General features: G+C 37.3%; 2 protein-coding genes across 3 annotated transcripts; one reads left to right on the forward strand and one right to left on the reverse strand.

The window, feature by feature from the left end:
* Positions 1 to 1,831: 1,831 nt before the first annotated feature.
* LOC111323085 (uncharacterized) lies at positions 1,832 to 14,096 on the reverse strand. The gene is made up of 13 exons (XM_022926375.2): positions 14,018 to 14,096; positions 13,766 to 13,882; positions 13,458 to 13,550; positions 11,894 to 11,956; positions 11,089 to 11,153; positions 9,834 to 9,924; positions 7,231 to 7,389; positions 6,473 to 7,131; positions 5,248 to 5,410; positions 5,063 to 5,124; positions 4,102 to 4,882; positions 3,429 to 3,565; positions 1,832 to 2,624 (listed from the first exon to the last, which is right to left on the reverse strand). Exons 1-13 carry the CDS (start codon positions 14,043 to 14,045, stop codon positions 2,424 to 2,426), a joined length of 2,619 nt encoding a protein of 872 aa, XP_022782110.2. The 5' UTR covers positions 14,046 to 14,096; the 3' UTR covers positions 1,832 to 2,423.
* A 47-nt stretch (positions 14,097 to 14,143) lies between these two features.
* Positions 14,144 to 22,429, forward strand: LOC111323095 (ornithine transcarbamylase, mitochondrial). Of its 2 annotated transcripts, XM_022926387.2 has the most exons (11): positions 14,145 to 14,323; positions 15,032 to 15,155; positions 15,536 to 15,617; positions 15,708 to 15,795; positions 16,484 to 16,579; positions 18,085 to 18,142; positions 18,359 to 18,481; positions 19,278 to 19,331; positions 19,845 to 19,994; positions 20,136 to 20,273; positions 21,409 to 22,429. In XM_022926387.2, the coding sequence occupies exons 1-11, from the start codon at positions 14,187 to 14,189 to the stop codon at positions 21,487 to 21,489; spliced, it is 1,131 nt and encodes a 376-aa protein (XP_022782122.2). In that variant the 5' UTR covers positions 14,145 to 14,186; the 3' UTR covers positions 21,490 to 22,429. The 2 variants fall into 2 exon arrangements, with proteins under 2 accessions (XP_088585664.1, XP_022782122.2); XM_088729538.1 differs by lacking the exon at positions 19,278 to 19,331 and having other exon boundaries at positions 14,144 to 14,323.
* Positions 22,430 to 22,813: the final 384 nt, after the last annotated feature.

The raw sequence follows: 22,813 nt of genomic DNA on the forward strand, positions 1-22,813 counted from the left end.
CTCACATTTACTTTCTTTTCAGGAAAATTTAATTTACTCCATTTTCACTGCATTAATTTTTGCAGTGGGGAAGGACTAGAAAGGAACATAGAAAGCATTCGTGCTAGTCCACCCTCCCACCCATCCCACCCCAGGGGAGGACATCCATCACACAGTAATCTCGTGTGTGGGAAATTAGCGTCTCCTACCCCAACCCTGCAGGAGACGGGATCTCCATTTATTCGTCCCTATCCGAGAATACTAGAATATCTAATCATTTCTTGATGTTATAGAAAGGTAGCAAATTCTTCTCAATTAGCAACCAATGAGAATAAAGTACAGAAGGAAGTTAAATTAATGGAATTGGTCATGAAGATAGCATGGACGCCGACGCTGCCGTTGAGTTGAGAAGGAAATCAAGTTTGTTGGGTAATGAATGGTTGGAGGTTAGAATTGGGTCTACAGCCTGATGTAAACGTTTTACATTATTTCCTGAGAATCATAGTAACCCATACCGTAATATGAGAATTCAACGTGCACGTTTTCTCGTTCCTCGTGTTTTTCTAAACACGTTTTGCAAGGTCATGTTATGGATACAGAACCGGAACAGGCGCGAGGCAATTTCTTACTTTTTACTACTGAAGCCATGAAGTTATTGCGCAATATTTCGCCCTTTAGCAGGTTAAAAGTGTTTGAGGTTCGCTGAGCAAATCAGTTCTTTTCGCCGAACCGAAGAGAACTCGAGGAACCATTGAGAAATACATCATGGAGAAAGGTCTGATGGCAAGAACTAACGTTCTGATTTTTTTGGTTTAAGGCTTTATGTAGATCAAAAAGCAAAGAGAGGCGGAAGGCGAAGTCAGTAACGTTACAGAATTGCGTTCAGCTGAAGAAGGAAACAACATCATGATCAACCCACCATCCAGTACAACTCCAACCAGAAGGATGGTAATTTGTTCTGTGTTTGAAGAGGAAGATGGACGTTGTGAAGAGGCTCTTGCGGAGTGTAGAAGAGATCTTATTGTGTGGCACACTTTGAGAGATGTTGGGCTGATGTAATACGACCATTAATTTGACGTTAAATTCCGATTGTTGCTATCTTTAACCGAACGTGGGTAGCTGTTCAGTGATAAATTGCCGCCTTAAAACGGGTCATCTTGTGTTAAGAGAGAGTTAAATATGCAGTGTACAATTTCTTCTCCCAATTTAGTATTTTTTTTTTTTCAATTCTTCGCTGAGGCATTTACTGTCAATTAAAGCATGGCGAGTTAGTTCCAATGCATTCAGTTTATGCCTCCTAGGTTACAGCAGTAGATGCTACCCTGACAAACCTCGCTCATTCTAAGGGAGAGCGGGAAATGTTCAGGCATCTTAAGCCTCTAAAAACGCTGTATCGTTTTCATCACTATTTTCTTAAACTCTCTGTTTGCGCATATCCGTTTCTTGCCTCTAACATATTCAGCCCACAACATCTGCGCTATTGTTGAACTCTCAACTAGCCTCTCAGAGTTCTGAATCTAATTATCAGTTAACAGAGGCACCTCTTCTCCGTACCCGTTTTTATCCGTTATCCTAATTACATTTGCGATTCAAATACCTTTCGTCACAGCATAATTAGTTCGTTAAATTATTCGAATCACGTTCGTTTCGTAGCTGAACACAACATCGCGTTCAGGCTTTTCTCGTCCCAGCGAGGACGAGAGGAAAAGTCCTGGGAACAAGTCCAAAAAGGAAAGAAGCAATATTCGTTAATTCCAGCCGCTATGGAGACGTTTATGTAATAGAACTAGGTCTGCATGAATCAGGAGTTATGTCATCAATTTCTGCATCAGATGAGGACTAGGCATAACAGTAAGACAGAAAAATAATTTATTTACCGAACTCTTCATTTCATTACTCTAACTAAAGTCGAGATCCGAAAAAAAAAAAAAAAAAAAAGAAAGTAAAGAAAAAAGAAAGAAAAAAGTATCAAGTACTTTTTACAATTAAGGAGTCTTCTTCACTTTGACATCGTTTGGTCGCATAACATAATCGGCATTAGAGACAATTTCAGAACACTTACTGGCAATAAGAGAAAGCTTGCGAAGCAATTGCAAACATTTAATAGTCCGAATATGCTTTAAAACAAGACTAAAGACGACAGGTTTTACCTCGCCTCTCATGAATCACCTAATAAAAACGTCTAAAAATAATATAGCGTCTCAATAATATGCACTCGTAGATCCCTAATTTGAGAAATTGCACATTTACTTAAAGGACCATTCAAAACCGAGGGCTTTTCTTTTTAATTTCATAATTTAGAACTTGTCGCGTGTGTCACGACGTTAAAAGCATTTTAATCCAGGACAAAAGGTTTACCATGGAAATGGTTTGGTAAATGCGAATACCAAGAAAGCTAGATTACAAATTGGAGAGTTAATAAATTAGTCTTTTTCCTTCTTCCTTCACAAAAGAATACAAATGCCAGACTTTTTCTCCTTCTTTCCTGCCTCGGCTTTGTTGGCTCTATTTTCTTTCTTGTGCTTCTTATCTTTAGCATTTTTCTCATCTATATCCTTTTCATCCTTGCCTTCTTCTTCGTCTTCTTCATTTTCATTTTCTTCATCCTGGTCTTCATCTTCACCTTCGTCATCTTTATCTTTACCCTAAAAGTATGGACAATGATAGGGTTATCAGTGCTCGTGCCGTTGAAAACAAAAATAAGCAACAGCTAGTTTCATCTTAAAAATTGATGGATTAAACATTTTTTGACCACCAAACTAATTGTCTCTGATCCATTACGACCTACCCCTTCCTAAAGGACCTACGTGAATGTTTCTATATCCTAAAAAGTTCAATTCTTCAGGTTCATCATCTGCTGCATTTCATTTGATCGCCGCCATTTTTATCGCAACTTTATCGTTCTCAGTTCATTATTGCCTCAAGATTTGTCCCTCTCAGATTGACGGTAGCTTTTCGTTTCGTTGTTGTTGTTGTTATTGTTGTTGTTTATCTCACTAAGATTTTATGACGGCTTTTGAATGGATAGTTTTCCCGTTGACAAAACTGACTCGAACTTCGTGAAATAGCCACCTCATACGCTTAATGAAAAAACTAAAAGCAATTAGAAGTCAAAACCCAATTGGGCTCGAAAATTCTGTGATAGATAAGTTTGCAATTTGCTCAAAAGACAATCGTGTTTAAACGCTATTATCCTCTCAAACTTCACTCTACATAGGAAGATGTTGAGTAGCTTAGCATCTGACTGTTCTTCGTCTTTGTCGCGTGAAATGACGCAATCCATTCAACTTTACGCCACTCGTGATTCAGACTTCTTGTTGTTCCCAAGGTAACTAAATACTATCATCAGAAAGCCACTCAATTAATCCCTTCTACCGGACTAGATTAGACATAGCAAATACTACTCTTGAGAAAAAAAAGCCAAAGAAAGGCGAAACCAGCGGCCTTACCTTTGCTTTTTTCTCCTTTTTTTTCTTGTCTTTCTTATCTTCGGGTTTCTTTTTATCAGCGTCATCTTCACCTCCTTTCTTTCCTTCTTTACCTTTTTTTTTCTTCTTGTCATCCGTTTTTTCCTTTACTGTTTTATCTGGTAAACGCAAAACAAAACAGCGAGTTTTGTGGTCTATTGGACTGAGGTTGGAAAAAAACTTCAAAAAATACCTCATTTTTCAAAGGAGAGCCGACTTGAAAGGGTGAGACAATATCTAAGTCTACGAATATTCTTCAGCATATATTTAATAAGGCGCACAAGACAGCAATAGCGCCAAGACTGAAAAGATACGAAGAACATATAGACAAGATAACTTTCCCATAATCCCCTTCACCTGGCTGTTTTCAAGTGGGAGACGATAGTTTTTAAACATTCCTTGCTCTAAACATGTACATCACGAAGACTTGCGTTTTTTTTTTCAAAATTTGTCATTAGCAATCTTCTCTATCTCCACCCTCGTTTCGTTTTGGATTTTTCTTTCTGTTTTGGTGTTTTCTATGTCGACGAATATTTTGTGGTTTCCCTCATATAAAAGGAAACTTCAAACATAGCAAAAGCTGACGTTTTTTAAAATCGTGACGAAGTTCCAGTAAGAGTATTATAGCACACCATGACCAAGACAATATTCTTACCTTTCTTAGTAACTTTATCTTCATCCTGCTCCGTTTCTTCCTCACCTCCTCCTTCCTCATCATCCTCATCTTCTTCTTCATCATCCTCATCTTCTTCTTCATCATCCTCTTCTTCACTTTCCTCGTCAGTCTCTGTTTTTTTCTTATAATCGGCCTTCTTCTTTTTCTCTTTAGAGTCTACTTTCTGGTCAGACTCTTTCTCGTGTTTCTTATTTTTACTCGGTCCCTCTTGCTCGTCGTCCTTCTCATCATCATCGTCATCTTCATCGTCATCCTCTTCTTCATCGCTTTCGTCTTCTTCTTCGTCTTCTTCTTCCTCCTCCTCTTCTTCTTCTTCATCGTCTTCCTTCTTCTTTTCAACTATTCCAACTTCAACTTTCTTTCCAACAACTTTAAGTTGTTCACTCTTATCGGGCTTTTTAGCCTCATCTGTCCTCTCCTCGCCTTCTTCGTCACTCTCTTCGTCTTCTTCATCTGATTCCTCGTCTTCATCATCTTCCTTGGAAGAAGGTACTTTCTCTTTTTTGTCATCGTTAGCAGCCGTTTCTACTTGCGTCTTTGTTTCTGTCGCTTTCTTTCTGTCGGAGGAGTCTTCCTCCTCGCTGTCGCTCTCTTCTTCCTCTAGGTCCTCAGATTTCTTTTTATCGTCCCCTTTCTTTTCCTGCTTATGACTCGTAGTTTTGTTAGCCTTTTTCTTATTTTGTTGTTCATCTTCATCTTCGCTTCCAGAAATACCAGACGAGCTTTCTGCGTCCCTTGTCTTTTTAGCTGCTTTACTCGCCTGCATCCAAGAAACACCATTAATTAACTGCCTACAATAAATTCATCCTTCTGAAAATATTTACTTCCGCAAGAAACAATTACACATGTATAATAATATCAATAGGGAAAAATGAAAAAATAAATAAATAAATAAAGGAAACCGTAATATCCTTCCGTACTGATAAGAATAACCAAATACCTTTGACTCCTTGTTTCCAGATATCCCTTGAATTTTGTCTTCATCTTTTCTCTTCTTTTTTACTGTTAACGGTTGAAAGAAAGTCCACGTGATCAGGTTTGATTTAAACAACGACATCTCATGGCAAAGCATGATGACTTAAAGCTTTTGATGTTCAGTTACGTTTCTGATAAACAAAAACCCACCTTCGTTTGATATTTGAGGTAACATTGACATATCAAGAGGGTTGACAGGCATTTTTTCATCTTTAGAAACCTCCTTCTTTAAAGCTGGTAACGTCCGAGAGAGAGGAGGTAGCGCGGACTTGTTAATTGGAGGCAAAGAGCCTCCCATTGAGTTACCAAGGCTCTAAACATTTAAAAAAAGGTTAGTAAGGCCTGTACAACACACAACAATGGATGCGTAAGATCATGATCTTACATTAATATTAACTGCTAACCTTGAGCCTGTGCGAGACTCTCGATCAGTGGGATGGAAAAAAAAAGCGTGCAAGAAACTCAACCGTTTCCTGGCAACCACAACTGCGGATTGTCGTTCGCCCCACTCTTCAGCTGACCCTCTGAATCAAAATTATATGCTAAAAAGATTAGCGCTGGTTAAAGATTTATGGTGGTATTACATTTGCGTTAAGAATGGATTTCTTCATCCCTTTCAATGAAAAACGTTCTACAGTAACAACGTTCAACAAAGTATTCGTATGTCGGAAATATTTTGATCACATACATGTATTAATAAAAACGATAACAAAATCATCGAACTTGATTGGTCGAAAGAAGCCCGATTTAAACTCTAATAGAACACTGTGGACGTCATATTTGTATTTAAATTTTAGCAATAGACCACATTTTCCGTGCTATATGACGTGATAAAGCCACACAGGACGTTGTGAGAACACGAGGAAAGCTTATAAATCACGAGCCGATGGCGAGCGATTCATAAGCTCTCCGAGATATACTAGTTACATGCGGGCTCCGTAACCCGATAAAGAATCCGCTTGGAAACTGAGTTGACCGGTCAGACGATGTGTACCACGTTCATTATGTCATAAAGTGTAATAGAGCAGATCACGTTTCGTCAGCCTCAGAAACTGGACAGCACGCGTCATTTGCGCGCCCTATTATGGACTATTTGGTTCCTTTTCTTGTGTAAAAGTCAACTGTTTTAATTCTATTAACAGCACGTTCAAGTATAACGTCCTAACATTTTGCTGGAGTTTTGACAAATTGAATACAAAACTTCATGCCGTCCAGTTATTTCTGTAATCGCACTCTCGCTTTGCAATCGTCCGAATCAGTTTGCTACTCACTCGTATGACTACGGTCCGAATCAGCTTTCTCAAGTCCCTGTTACCATAATGTACATAGATCTGATGTTACCGCAGCTTCTCCAATTACATGAAACACACTTTACCTCTAAGTTCTTCTGCCGACGCTTATTTCTCGCTGTACCTCCTGCAGGGAAAGTGGCAGCCAGTGACGGTCCATCCACAACATCTTGAAGACTTTTGGTTAGAGAAACTGAAGATGCAAGAATGTCCTTCTCAGCCTCTGCCTCACTGTCTGTACCATCACTGTTTTCAGTTGTTTTCACTGCCGCAACAAGAGTATGACATCCTCCACACGCAACAGTTTTAACCGTAAATTTATCAAATCTAGTTACTTTTTCAAGTTTGAACTGATTGGAGAATGATTCCTCCCCCATGCCAAGTTTTCCATGTCGTCCATCTCCACAAGTGTAGAGGTTTCCGTGTTTAGTGACGATTGCCGTATGCGATTCACCACAGGAAACAAATCGTACATATATATTTCTAAGAGAAGTCACTTGTTTAGGAGTACTGCATTCTAACAGTGAAGATCCATGACCAAGTTGACCATGGTCTCCTTGTCCAAAGGAATATAATTTTCCACTTTTTGTGACTGCAACAGTGTGGTTTCCACCACATGCCACAGAGACAACCTCTTCATTTATACTAAAAAGTTTTTGTACTTTTGATGTATCGCCGGTTTGTGACTCATCCAGTCCAAGCTTACCACTTTCATTTTCCCCACAAGTGAACAAAGAACCATCATCTGCAGTTGGAGTAAATCAAATGTTGCAGTTATGCATGAGACAGGGTGATCTGTAGTGACATGTAGATCAATGCTTTACAACTGCTTTGAATAACTGACCTGTCACAACAGCCATGTGATAATAGCCACAGGCCACTGACACCACTTTTCCTCTTAGCTTCACTTTTCTGGGTATTATACAACTGTCATCATCAATCTCATCACGGTGCCCTATTTGTCCTTCACTGTTAGACCCCCAAGTGTACAGTTGCCCTTCTTCTGTGAGAAGAAAACAGTTTAATATGTACAGTATATACAAAATAGAAGGTATTTCCTCTATTTCTTAGTCATATCAGGCAAATTGTATCACAAGTTAAAAGACTACACATGTCTGAAAACACATGCCAGCAATTAAAAATCCAAGAGTCATATACAGAAATTTATCATGTGACCCAGCTGGCCCCGTGCCAAAGTGAAAGCTGACATGTGTAGGGCTGGATGGGTTGATGTGAGCCAATCCAGAAAAAGCTGTCAAGCCCTGTTTCAATCTCACAGCTTTTCTGCAAAAACTCAAAGGAAAAGAGCAATGAGGAAAAAGTCCTGTTTTTTTCTGAATTGTGACTTTCTTGTTCTAATTAAAAAAAAAAAAAAAAAGGAAATAGCATTGTTTTTATGGATGTTCCAAGTGCACCATCTATCACTTCCCATCCGGGTTGAAACAAAGTGTTTGAGAAATTTTCAACACTAATTATATAATTAGTCATATGTATGGTGGCCGAGAACTGCCATTAAAAATATTCAAATCTATAGGAACTATTTTTGTTATTTTTTTTAATTTCGATTTATTTCTCATTTTTCTTTTTAAAATAAAAGCAAGTGAAAGTAAAATGTAAAGTAGAAATAAAATGAAACCAAAGATAAATTAAATCAAATCAAAATTAAATACAACCCGGCCGAGCACTGCCACTAGTTTCCCTTTTTTTTTTTTTTTTTCGAGGTCAGAAAAAAAAATTTGTTTGTGGCCGAATGCTGCCACATGGCTGAGGGCTGCCAAACAAACCCAGAATTCTTTGCAGGATAACTTTCAAGATTCTAGTATGGTGGATGCCACGTGGATAAAGTTAAAAGAGAAAGTGACTGCGAAAAGAGGGAAGAAGAGTGATGCAGGAGATACAACGCATAAATTAATTAAAGGAAAAGAGCTGTATAATAATAACTGTTGAATTCAATGAAGAAAAAGAGCCGTTTGCTCATGGTGGGTTTCACAATGCATACAAAGCAACCACAAAGCACCCACAGTACAAGGGGACTACCTGGGTCATTAAAAGATACCTTCCTGATGCTGTGAAGGGAATAAATGACATTGGGCAAACTGTCCAACAACACACCCAAAAGGCGGTTCAGATGCATCTTCTTGCAAGGAATTTTGCTCACCAGTTGGAACAAAAAATCATTGAAAAACATGCTATTGATGCATTCGGGAGAGGTCCTAACTGCCTCCCGGTTAGCTCAATGGATAGAGTGCTGGACTGTAGTGTGGGAGGTCAAGGGTTCGAGCCCCGGACCAACACTCAAGGTCTTAAAATAATTGAGAAGAATTTGCCACCTTTCTATAACATCAAGAAATGGTTAGATATTCTAGTCTTCTCGGATAGGGACGAATAAATGGAGGTCCCGTCTCCTGCAGGGTTGGGGCAGGAGACGTTAATTTCCCACACACGAGATTACTGTGTGATGGATGTCCTCCCCTGGGGTGGGATGGGTGGGTTAGGAAAGCAGGTCCACATCAGCTATTACAGCTGCCAAATAAATCAACCTGCTTAAACAAATAAATGAACTTCAACTAGAAAGATCTACTACGGTGAAGACGATAAAGGAGAATTTGTGACTGTGGAGGAGTTTATTGATGGACAGTTTACCAAGTACTTAAACAATACTGGTGATTGTTGTGTCGAGGAAACAGATGTTATGGATCAGAAGGCTCAATGTCCAACCCATTTTTCTTATGAAAAGTCAGACAAAAACTCATGCTGCTAGACATATAAGGACATGGGTATGAATTATTCAGCCCAGAAATTGCTTCTAGCTCATGAACTTTTTGATGGTAGTGCATTCTGGGTTTGTTTGGCAGCCCTCGGCCATGTGGCAGTGTTCAGCCACGAACAAATTTTTTTTTCCCAACCGGGAAAAAAAAAAAAAATAGTGGCAGCGCTTGGCCGGGTAGTATTTAATTTTGATTTGATTTCATCTATCTTTGGTTTCATTTTATTTCTATTTTACATTTTACTTTCGCTTGCTTTTATTTTAAAAAGAAAAATGAGAAATAAATCGAAATTAAAAAAAAATTACAAAAATAATTCCTATAAATTTGAATATTTTTTATGGCAGTTCTCGGCCACCATACATATGGTAAAAAGCTCATTGATTGAGTTTAGTTGGGCCCAACAGGAAGATAATTGGCTCTCATCCATGGCACGTGGACCTAATGCCAGCCAAATATTTGTGTCTGCCCCTCCATCTCAGACAATAAGCACACATTAATGAAGAATTTTATTACAAAATAATTTTTTCCTTTCTATGGCAGTCAATGATATTAATCTTTATTTGGGTCACTTTGAAATAATGGCATGACAAATGAATTCTTTCTTTATGACTGAGTTACAGAAAGACTTTTACAATGACTTAGTGGGTGGTGTAGTGAGGAATTTAGAAAAAAATCTTACCAGTAACAGCTGCAGTAAAATCTGACCCACAGGAAAGCAATGCATACTGCTGGTCAGGTAAAGACTCAATGGCTTTAGGAACTAGAGAACTCTACAAAACAAATGAAACAAACCCCAAATGGTGAATTTGCCTTTCCTAATAACATCTATCTCTGAAAATAATGATGTACCTGTATTTCACAATTGTGCTTCATGGTGCAATTTTATCGTTGATAACAGGTTTGAAAGTAGCTTTGTTTTTGTTTTGATGTTTCAGGTTACAAGAAAAACTAGTTAAAAATAATGCACCAACCAAAAGGCACAAAATTATAAAAAGTGTGCAAAATTTTCCTTCTAATAACAGTTACTGTAATTGCCCCTCTAATCAAGTAATGATCGTGGTAACTTTTGATCCCATCACAAGTTTATTTCTATTGCCTTGACTAACATTGAATGGTCATTTGATATGAAAAGGTACTCTTACCCATAAAATTATGAAAAATCCCTCAAGCATAATTTATTCAAAGCTGACATTGTCAAATCAAGAATTTTCAGGAAAACAATGTCAGTGATATAAGCTCAAATATTTTCCTACATATTGTGCACTAATAATCAGTAGCCAGTCATATGTGGAGCTTTTGCTACACCTCCAGGCCATAACTGCCATCTTGACTTAATGTTTCCCTTTTATGGCAATCTTTTGAGAATGTGGATGCCTCTCTAACAATGGTTTAGTCCTTTCTTTGAGCCAGTTTTAGAAAACCTATCTAATTATAAAGTGATCAATTATGGCATAAAATGGCCAGTTTATCCAATGTCAACTCCATTCTATGCAAACTGTTTTAACTCTTTCACCCCTAAGAGTCAGACTACCATCAAATTTCTGCTTACAGCACCTCTATTGAATTATACATTATGGTCATGAGGATAACAGAAATCATTGCCAAACAAAGAAGCTATTGATTCTCCTCATCAATGCCATAAGAAAAATATAGGAAACAGTATGGAGAATAAGGATGTTTGGGGTTTAAAGGGTAAAGAAACAACAACAGCCAGAAACAAGTATGTGCTACATTCAGGTTCTCCTATACAGGGCTTGACACCAATCTCAACTTACTAACCAAGTGGTTGGTGACGACTTAGATGTTACAACAATTTCAGTTTGTTTATTAGCCAAACTGGCTTGTGGAAATAAAAAAGCACTAGCCAAAACTGAATTTTTACTAGCCTGTGCTAGTTGGCCACCGTTAATGTCAAGCCCTGGCTGTAAATTTACCTCACAGTTCCCATGACCAAGTTGTCCATCACTACCACAACCAAAACTGTAAAGTTTTCCAGATTCTGTGTGAAAAAGGACATTATTTTAAGGTTAAATGAATATTACTCGCCCTTTACAAGGGAATATGCAGCAACTAGAAAAGAGAATTAAAGTCAGATTATAAGAGTTGAGAGGAAGAATTTATGAATCCAAACATCTATTTCAATTATGTCACTCAAATATTACTTCTGTTTTACATGTAACTGTTTGACAGACACAGACTGTCCTTAGATATGTCATAGTTAATAATGAATCCCAGATCAAAATGGTCTCAAACTAGTTTTATTTGTAATCCCCTTTACTCCAGGTAATTGACCACTTTGCTTAAAGAAAAACCACATCCACAGCTGCAATAACTATATTTACAACAAAGAAACATACCAATCAACTAGTTTTAATTCATTTACACTTGAAATCACTTTTAAGTACAGCAGGATTCAGTTGTTGAAAGGATTAAAAATACGTACTGTCTAGTGGATAAATTGCTATCCAACAGACAAATGTACAAAACAAAACATACTGCACTGTCCACCAGATATTTCTCACGTGGATAACCTTATCCAGCCTTCGAACATGCATATTTGACCTACACTAATACAAACCAGGAAAATTTGCATTTGATTAGCAAGTGCATATTTAGAGGGCTCTAAGAAGGAGAACACTCCTGGAATGAAGCAGTTAAAGATCAAGAAAAATAAGGTTAACACCCATAGAGAAATAAAAAATTTGCACTGCACATTACAAGGAAAATGTCTCTTCTTACCAGTCGATACAATTGTGTGATTCCTTCCAGCAGCAACAAGCCTAACTTTTTCTGGTTTCAAGCCTGTAGAAGAAACAAAAAAGGTGGATGGTTATGATAATACTGCAGCTTCACAATTTGTTTTAGTTTCCATAAGGAAGATGAGCTAGGTTATAAGAGTGACCGTTTATGTAAGGATAGATACCCGTTGGAGCCTTGTCAGGGTTTCTTCTTATCAGTTTCATTACAGTTATTCAGAAGAACACTTAAACAACACTGTGGATCTCAAATCAAAGAAGTTTAAGTAGATAACTACAAACTTTCAGAGAACTGAGAAATTACTAAGGGGCTGGCTATGGTCAACCAACATCTCATCCTAGTGGGATTGCAATACTCCTGATCCCTTCGAATTATTAAAGGCAGTGTTGCGCCAATTACTGCTTGCCCAGTAAACCCACCCACCCCCCCCCCTATGGGAGCCCATCCACCACACAGTAATCTCCAGCGTGGGAAATTAACGTCTCCTACCCCTAGCCCTGCAGGAGACGGGGCCTATGGTTTATTCGTCCTTATCCAAGAGGACTAGAATATTTATCCATTTCTTGATATTATATTCTCCTCAGTTATTTTAAGAACCTGATTGTTGGTCTGGTCGGGGTTTGAACCCTTGACCTCCCACACAACAGTCCGGCGCTCTACCAATTGAGCTAACCAGGAGGCGGTTAGCTCAGTTGGTATATACAACCTACCTAGAGCTGCAGTTTAATTCTGCTATACCAATAGCACAGCAATCTCTCTTTTTATCTTATCTCCACATCCAGTACACAGCAAAAATGAATGAAAAATGGCCACAATAAAAATGAACGAGACAAACAAATCCAGCCCCCAATTTTCAAAGCCACTTTTCCCTCTCTAGATTCTTTATTTAGCTTTGCTCTAGACCGACTATATTCTAATGGCAACTGCAAAAATATTATCTTTGATGCCAGAATCATAAAAAGAAGTGTACAGATGAAACATGATGATATTGATAGGTGAGGATTAGATAATACAAAATTAAAAGTATGAAACACAAAAGTACAAGATTTGGCAATTTTTTCCCTTAGGATACTGAAATAAGGGGATGATCTTACAAGCATAATTCATCAAATATAAGAAAATATTAAAAATAAAAATAATGGCTCGTAAGTTCAGACAATTATTCTATTATCAGTATAAAAAATAACAAGAAAAAAAGAATATTGAATTTGTTGCTGATCAAGGATATTACCTTCATCATAAATGGAAGAAAAACGTTAATTATTCATGTCAGAAGTAACAGTAATTAGTTTAACCCTAATTAAGACTAGTTACTTTTAAGAGGCACAATACACAAAGATACAAATTTAAATAAAAATTGCACGCCACCCTTCAATAACCCGCATCTCTGACGAGAGTCGGGTGGTTTTCTCAATAAAAATTTCAAGTGTAAAATCTAATAATCCCTCCTTGACTTCCGCAATGAGATCAACTTGATTACTTCGACTGTTCTGCAACTGACTCACTTCAGAATTTATCATTCTTAGTGTAATATAATGTTACTTACGTTTGACAAGCTTTGGATTCGGAAACTGCACTGTGCTGCCATGACCCAGCTGTCCCCAATCATTACTTCCAAACGTGTAGAGTTTTCCATTTTCTGTGCAATAAAAGACATTGTTACCTTGAAATCTGTGTTTTCCAGTGTTTTCAATGTAAGATTTCTACAGTGATTAAATTAAAGTACATTTACTTTTATCACACAGATTGATTTTAAAGCTTGTCCAGCTTTAAAAACAAAAAAAATTAATCCATTTTAAAAAGGGAAAGGAGATAAGGAAGCTTAAAAAAGAAAAATACTTTGGTTAAGGCTACCTGTAACTACGGCGGAATGCTCGTCTCCACAAGCGAGGTGGACTACTGCATCATCGCGAATCCAAAATTTGTTGTCCAAGAAACGGCTTTTGCCAAACGTAAACACCGCGCCAGAATCTGCAGCAGAGCAAAGCAAAATCAGAAATTAAAAAAAATATATGACACCCACTTACAGAATTCTTTCTCTGCTGTGGGACAGTTAAGGAAAAGTTTTAAAATAACAACAAAAAGAAACTAACAAGATAAACAAACCTGGCACATCCTCGTCGTCCGACGCCATCTTGGTTTCTACGAAAGAGAATTATTGACCAATCAATGCGTTTCATGCGTTTCATGCGTTACTCCCGCCAAAAAAAATTCGTGTAGTTCGTGAATTATCGTGAATTTTCGTGACACGTCGGTTCTGAACAGTTTAATCAAAATGGCTTCCAATCGTTTGCTTCGAAGCTGCTTTCGAATTTGTTCTTCTATTTCGGGAGCTATCAGTGGAAAAGAATCTTTTAATGGTCATTCCAGAATAACAGGAGCTCTTTCTTCAAAGAGACATTGTGGCACAAGGTATTTAAAAGATCAATCAAGGATATTTCTATTGCCCTGCCGGCCCTCTCGTGGTCGATAATTTGTTCTGAGCACACCTTGATAGGGTTGAAGACATTAATAAATTACAATATCAAGAATTGTCGGTTTTCGTGGTCGATGAAAAAGAACATGATTTCCCAGCACCTGAAGTTCCTATTCTTTTACACTTTCAATCTCTTAGTGTATAAAATTGTGCTTTACAAGTTCTTTTCAATTAATTAATTAATTAATTATATTAGCTTCTTATAGTTCATTGATATATTTGCCCTCCTCATTAATTGAAAAAACTGATTTTAGAATCTCTTTTTAAAAAAAAATTCATCAAAAAAACTGGTTAGTTTTAGAGAACTTTTTCCATTCTTTTTTTTTCGATAATGGCTGAAATAAGATAAAGCAAAAATTTTTTGGAGATTTCAGGAATTAATAACCCTTTGACTCTCAGGATCTCATTTGTAATTCTCCTTAGTGTCTGCCATATAATTCTTGTGACTTAAGTGTGGAGAATTTGATACTTGATCAACATTAAATCCCCCTATTGTTATTTTTCTATATTCTCATCACATGTCTGCTTGATATTGTATTGATAATTATTGTAAGGAGAAATTCTGTCTTGGTCACTTATGGGAGTTTAAGGGTAAATAAAATGAATTGTCAAAGAAAAACATTGAAGCTTTCAACTCTCCATAGTCATGGATTTCCATCTGTTGTGGGGAAGGATCTCCTTACTCTGAGAGACTTCACTAGTGATGAGATTGGATATCTACTCTGGACTGCAGCTGATCTAAAGCAAAGAATTAAATATGGGAATGAGGTAGGTTTTACTTAGATTCAATTAAGATTGAATTAGATGTACTTAAATAGATTCTGTAAAATAGATTCTGGATAATTTGTGGAATCAGAGTCCACTTGATTTTTCTTTTTAAATGTTGTTGTATTTTTATAGTTTTCCTTCATAACATTCCCGACATATTTGTTTTTAACCTTTTCCAAACATGGTGAATCTTGACGAACTGATGCATTTCAACAATGGTCGATAATTGGGTTACAGTGTACGCTTATATATGACCAAAATCAAGATGCTTTGGTGTTTCTTTAGTAAACTTTACATTTGACAAGCAGCAATGAAAACATGTAGAGCACAAATAATTTCGGTTCATAGTAAGCTCTTCTTTTTTCATTTTTTTTTTTCAGACAGTGCGTCTGTTAGAAGGCAAATCAGCTGCTCTTATTTTCCAGAAGCGTAGCACAAGGACAAGAGTTTCGACAGAAACTGGTAAGGTATTGATGGATTTTTCAGCAAAGGCTGAAATATAGGTTGCAAAAATCTTCAGTTCGCCTTATTTTACTTTTCCAAAAATTTCAGGTCTTGCCCTTCTTGGAGGACATTCTGTTGTTCTCACAGAGAGTGATATTCATCTTGGAGTCAATGAATCAACAATAGACACAGCCAAGTATGTGTACAAAATCTCTGAAGGTCATGTTTAAATTTAATTAACTTATATTTCTGAAGTCCATTGATAAAGCTGTTTTTTGGTCATCTATAAATAACACACTCAGATTTTCACAATATACCATTCCTCTTCTAACTCTTTCACTCATGGAGTGACCAGAAATGAAATTCTCCTAACATTGTAGCTATATTTTCAAATAGACAAGTAAGAAGAAGATAGAAAAATATCAACTAAAATTCTCAAAGTTAAAATTATAAGAAATGTATGGGAGACAGTGCAAATAATTGATTTGATTTCTATTTGAATGGATGTTGGAAATAAGAAACCAGCCTTGGAATGAATACCTCAGTACATTAATACCATTCCTTTTCTTATGAAACATAGTCATTGTGATACTGGTTGTCTGTAAGGAAAAACATGCGAGGGTATCAAATTCTTCAGGATTTGCACCAGCTATGGAAATCTTTGAAGGCTGTGGAAAACTAATCTCATAATTTCTCATTTTCAACTACAATCCTGGAAAGTTATGGAAGTTGAGTGAGGGTGAAGGGAGCCATGGAAAATGGCTGAACATGATTTTCAAATAAGTTTGTTATCTCATCATTATTAAATTAATATAATCATTATTTTTATTATGTTTTGTTATCAATATTCTATTTCTTACTTTTTTATCATTGGTCTTTTACAGGGTTCTTTCAGGATTCTGTGATTTTATCTTGGCAAGGGTATATGAACAAAATGATCTTGAAGTAATGGCAGAACATGCCACTATTCCAGTCATCAGGTACCTTGATTCAGGGTCTAATGCCAATGAACATGGTACATTTGGCTTAGAATTGCATCTTTGAATAAAATCTTGCTTTCTGATTGGTTAACGAAGCAAGGTATTTAGCAAGGAATTGCGAGTTGAAAACAAGGCTAAGTAATAATGTTTGACATCTATGTATACATGTATAACAACTATAAGTAATGTTGTTTTGTTTATTTTCTTATTTCTATTCAATTATGCAATTCAAGGAAAATCCATACTTGACTTGTGAATTCAGCGTTAAATTGCATTTGAAAACTAATATCGCACTTATCGCTTTGTGATTCGTGCGATATCAATTTCGCATACTATCTAATGTGGAATTCCCTCGTCAAGTAATAAATTTTCCTATAAAAGTCATTCTCCTAACCCTTTAACTCTTTATACCCAAACATCAGTATACATATATTCTCCATACTATTGTCCAAACATTTCCTAAGGTGCTGACAAGGAGAATTTGTTTAACAATCAATAGCTTGTTTAGTTGGTGATCATTTCCTTAATTCTCATGACATTAATGTTTGATTCAGCGGTGATAATATTTTTAAGGAGAAATTAGTCAATCTTAGTGCCTGTTCAAAGGGTCAACTTCCACAAGTGACCAAGCTAGAATTTCTCATTACAATACAAGAATAACATCAAGCTGGAAAGTGATGAGTCAGAATAATGTTAAAATATCAATTAGGGGATTATTAGCTGATCCTATATAAAATTCTCAGAACTAGCTTCACAAGAATTGTATGGCAGACAGTAAGGAGAATTACTGAAAAAATGATATTTTTAGAGCAAAAGGGTTCATTCAATAATGTACCCAATATATTTCTTTTTCTGAGGCATCTCATTGGGTGGTAGTCTCCTTCGCAGCCGCTTGGGCCGGAGTCACGCAACGCTCCCCGGGAGCATTGCGTGACTCTGGCCCGAGCGGCTGCGAAGGAGACTAATTGGGTGGGGAACTTAAATTCTCAAATCTGATTGGCTAGCTATTTAACAATTATTCCACGAGCGCGCGTTGGATATGAGATGATAGATAGCCAACGAGGTGCGTAGTGCCGAGTTGGTTATAATCATCTCATATCCATCAAGCGCGAGTGGAATAATTCTTTTGTTAAAAAAAATGCCCCCAAGAGATTAGTAAAATCTTCTCTACTTTATTTTGTAAGAAGAAACCGGATGTTACAATGTGCAGATATTAGATTATGGTATATTGGCTCATATACCATAATGGCTAAGCCAATAAAAAGTCTTGAATTGCATTATCCAATGCTCCAGTTTTTAATAATTAAGATATAGACCACAGTCTGGAATTTTTTTCCATACCAATACTATGTGGTTTCTCTGCTCATCGTGTATGATACCTCCTAGCTCTTGCCTTCTCGTTTCCCACACAACTTTTTACTGTTAATTGTCCTGTTTTTTCCTCCTTAAATTACCTCTGTCTGTGATTCTAGGTATGTAAATTTGTTTTTTGTTTTTTTTTGCAGTGGTTTATCAGACATGTTCCACCCTATACAGATACTTGCAGACCTTTTGACCCTACAGGTAACTTTTAGTAATGAACTGCTATATTTTTATGATGACTCTTTCTCAGAGACACACTCCCATCTTACAACACCTGTGATTGATTAACTTAATGTTTCAGGTTCATCAAACCAAAATAGGCTGTTCACATTTGGTGGAAACAGTCATGTTTATTGATTTTTTTTTTCTTTGAAGAGATTACTGTATTGTCTATATCCCATTCTTTTAATGTTCCAGGAACATTTTGATAGCCTACAGGGCCGCACCATTGCCTGGGTTGGAGATGGAAACAACATCATTCATTCATTTATGATGGCAGCCCCCAAATTTGGAATGCACCTGAATATTGCAACTCCAAAGGTCTGGTCAGCCTCTATAGAGATGTTTATTTAATCAATAATTTTCCAGCAGTAAATCAATCCTTGCCATTCTGCTGGGAGCAATGGGCCACTTACAAACATAATCCTTAGCAAGTTGGAGTGAATCCTTCGATCTCTGAGAGGGACTAATAACTGATTTCTCCTCACAATAACACCCCTGATACACATCAAGGTCACAATAAAGGAAATACTGAAAGAAGCTCTTGTTTATTAAACATACTTATATTACCATTAACTTAGGAAATCTATAGAGAAAGGTATGGAGAATATGGAAACTGATGTTAGAATTTAGAAAACTGTAATAGTAAAAGCCTCAGAAATACTCTCTTAATGGTTATTTGAAGTATGAACTACAATATTCTAGGAGAAGTGCTAAATATTTGAAAGTTTTTTAGAGGAGATTACAAAACTTAATCAGAAATTTTGGTTGAGGTGGACAGGATTGAAGATGCTTCACCCTTCCCTTTCCTCCCAGTAGAACAAAACCAGAAGAACTTCCCGGCAATGTTGGGCACTGAGAACAAAAGAACTGTGCAGCCTGGTTTCATGGAGCCTTCTACGCAGACGTTCTTTGGGCTTGTCACGCAATCTTCCTCCCCCACGAATGGGGAGGAAGATTGCGTGACGAGCCCAAAGAACATCTGCGTAGGAGGCTAGGTTTCATGTCAAGATCAGAATAATGAGCAGCATCATTGTTTCGCACAGTCAAGAGATATCTAAGATGCCTAGTTTACCATATCGATATTGAATAGATACTGTTTTCTTTTGTGTATTAGGGTTATGAGCCAGACAATGAAATCTCAAAAGTTTCCCAAGGCTTTGCCCAGGAGGTAGGGTTCTGAGGTCTCTCCACGCTTGTTGACTATAAAAAATAGGCAGTAATCTGTGAGGCATGAGTATTCCAGTGGTCAGTGCGCTGGACTCTGGGTCAGACAGCCTGGGTTCAAGTCCTGGCTGGGGCTTGACGTTGTGTCCTTAAGCAAGACACTTCACTCACATTGCTTTGTCTTCTTGGATAGGACGTAAAGCCGGAGGTCCTGTCTCCTGCATCTGTCAATTAGTTAATTTGGTTAGGCAGGGGACGTTAAAGAACCCACATCATGAGATTACTGTGAGGTGGTCTGGCCTGCTTACTGGGAATTAGGGGAGGGGGCATCTGTAAAATTTCCTCCTCATGAATTGTAAACTGCTGCTGGCAGTCTGGAAAAGTCCCCCACACAGTGTTGTAAAGCACATTAGAACACTACATGGAAATGCGCTATAGAAATTGATATTATTATTTTATTATTACTGTTATTATTATTATTAATCTCTAATGATGTAGTGCCAATCCTTCTTCTTAGCATAAGACAACTGTGAACCTCACGACAGATCCCAGGGAGGCATGTTCCAAAGCAGATGTGATTGTCACCGACACATGGATCAGTATGGGCCAGGAAGAAGAGAAAGCTGCCAGATTAAAATCTTTTGCAGGCTTCCAAGTTGATGCCAAGGTGGGATCTTGTTGTAGTAAATTAGGTCAATGTGAAAATCTTCCATAAGTCCTATTTCACACTCAAGGAATTGTATTTTTGGGAAATAATTTTTACAGCTTAAGATAACTTATTCCTTATTTAATATCATTCTTTGGTCAGTTGATGTCTCTTGCCAAAGAAGAAGCTGTTTTTCTCCATTGCCTGCCACGGAAACCTGAAGAGGTGAGCGATGAAGTGTTTCTTTCTGACAAGTCCTTGGTTTGGCTGGAGGCAGAAAACAGGAAATGGACTATAATGGTAAGTTGTATCCGTAACATGGGCCCTTGCTATAATACACCTTCAAAGTCATTCTCCATTGTGAATGATGAAGTGAAAGATGGCCTATATTGAACATAATATATGGCCACATGTGACATTCCCACATGTGACATACCCAAAGCCTCTGATTTGAAGCAGGGGTTAGTGCAGAGCCTTTTGTGCAACACTGTTTTTAATATTCCCACATAAATGGACAGTGGGTGATACAGTAGTCTAGTGGTTAGTGCACTGGACTCTGCAGGAGGAGCTTGGGGTTCAAGACTTGAATGGGTCAATGTGTTGTGTTCTTGGGCAAAGTACACTATCCTGCTAGTGCCTCTCTCCTCCCTGAAATGTAAATGAATGCTGGCAAATTATCAGGGAATCCTGATGAAATCTCAGGGGTAACCTTGCAAAGGACTACCTTCCTGTCCAGAGTGGGGGGGGGGGGGGGTAGTGATACATTTCATGCTTAGGAAACTGGGATAAGCTTGGGCTGGGTGGGCCACTTGGCTTGAGTTTAGACTTAACCCTTTCACTCACATGCGTGACCAAGACAGAATTTCTCCTTACAATTAACAAATGGTAAACAACACAGCGTACACTATTGAGTTATGCATGCACGCGGGAGGTTGCTAAGCATGAAAGAAGCGTAAGAGTCGCGTGAGGCGATAGCCGAGAGTGACTCTAGCTTCTTGAGTGCTTAGCAAACCTCCCAAGTGCATCCAAAACTCAATAGTGTACGCTGTGGTGTTTACCATTTGTTTTATAACACAACACTGATACATTGTAGCAAAAGAGTTCCCTTTTATCTAACGAATCTTACGTGACCAGAAAAAACAAGGGTGCGCGGAAAAATAGTCTTAGCATTTGCTCACGTCAGCAGCGTACACTCATGGGAAAATGGAGGATGCTGAATTGACCAATCAGATTGTGCAGTTTGCTTTGGTTATGTTATAATATCAATTTAATATCAATTCAATATCAAGAAGACAAGTGATGAGAATAAAGAAAAATATCAACTAGGGAATTACGAGTTGATCTGATACCAAATTCTCCAAAGTTACATCATGAGAATGGTATGATAGACAGCAGGGATCGTGAATTAATGACTCTTTTTGTATCTCTTCTGTAGGCTGTGATGACATGTTTGATGAATGATTACACCCCTATTTCTCCAATGCCAACTTTTGGAGGCAGTGATGGTGGCATCTAAGGAATATTTATCTGTGATGATAATTAATACCACTGTTAGGGATAATGAGAGTAATGTTTTTATTATTATTATTTTTAGTCCCTGTTGGAGTGTTTTAGATATTTGCCTTCAGTTTTCCTAACCTCCAACAACTATCAGTAAAAGGAATTCATATAATAAGTTAACCCTTTAACTCCCATAAGTGACCAAGACATAATTTCTCCTTGCAATTTACCAATACAACATCAAACACACTAGTGATGAGAATAAAGAAATAAATCAATTTTGAGATTGTCAGTTGATCCAATACCAAATTCTCAGAATTAACATCATAAGAGCTGTAGGGCAGACAGTAAGGAGAATTAGTTATGAGTTCTTTGAAGTGAAATTGATTATTAATATAATTGTGAGCTAAATGGTAAAAAGTACTTCAAACTGGGTACACTGTAGTGGCCTGTAAAAGTAGGATGTTTTGGTAGTGCTGGTAAACATTTCCATTTGTGTCAAAGGAATATTAACATATTGAATGTACTCCAATCAGGTGAATGGAAATGCTATTAAATTATTGGTTATAACTTGCATCTCAAGTTATGATTAGTTTGGATATTTTGGATGATACTCAGTTTGTCAGTAAATAAATCCCTTGTATGTGAATTTTGAGTGAATACACGGAATGAGGATATGCCATTCCAAAAATTGTCTCAGTTCCTTTTAAGTGCAGTAATATGCGAGTTTGACAATGCACCTCAATTGATTTTTGGGGAAAGAATCTCTTATTTTCATTTTCTCGCAGTGTGAAGAGGAAGTGTGAATAATTAAAAAAATGTTGTGAGATAGACATGTGACAACTATTTGTAGTTGAAATAGATTTAAGACCAACACTAGTATTTGTGTTAAACAAAAATGTGACTTGTAATTAATACAAGTGTTTAAATAAATAAAACATGAGTTGTGAGGTAAACATCTGTATTTATGTGGCATAATTTTGATTTTTATCTGATATCAATTTATGACCAGTATAAATAATTCAATACTATAAAACAATACAAGTGGCCATGGTGCTTTGTAAATTTGTACTCCCCATTCCATGCTTCATAATGGTTTTAAGGATCACATACAAACTTGTCCCCTTCCATCACTACATTTCTCTCCTAGGTTGCGAGCATGTTTAAAGACCTGCAAATGGCATAGCCAGTAACCCAACAAAGGATTGTACATGTCAAATGACCTCTGGACTGGACAAAAAAAAAAGCCAGTTCAAATTAAAGTTGACGATTAAAAGATAATCTGCACCCTACAGTGCCCAGTAAGGGACATCAGATGAAAAACACTTTTTTGTAACAAG

Source organism: Stylophora pistillata, chromosome 8, assembly GCF_964205215.1.
Source record: "Stylophora pistillata chromosome 8, jaStyPist1.2, whole genome shotgun sequence".
Lineage (NCBI taxonomy): Eukaryota > Metazoa > Cnidaria > Anthozoa > Scleractinia > Pocilloporidae > Stylophora > Stylophora pistillata.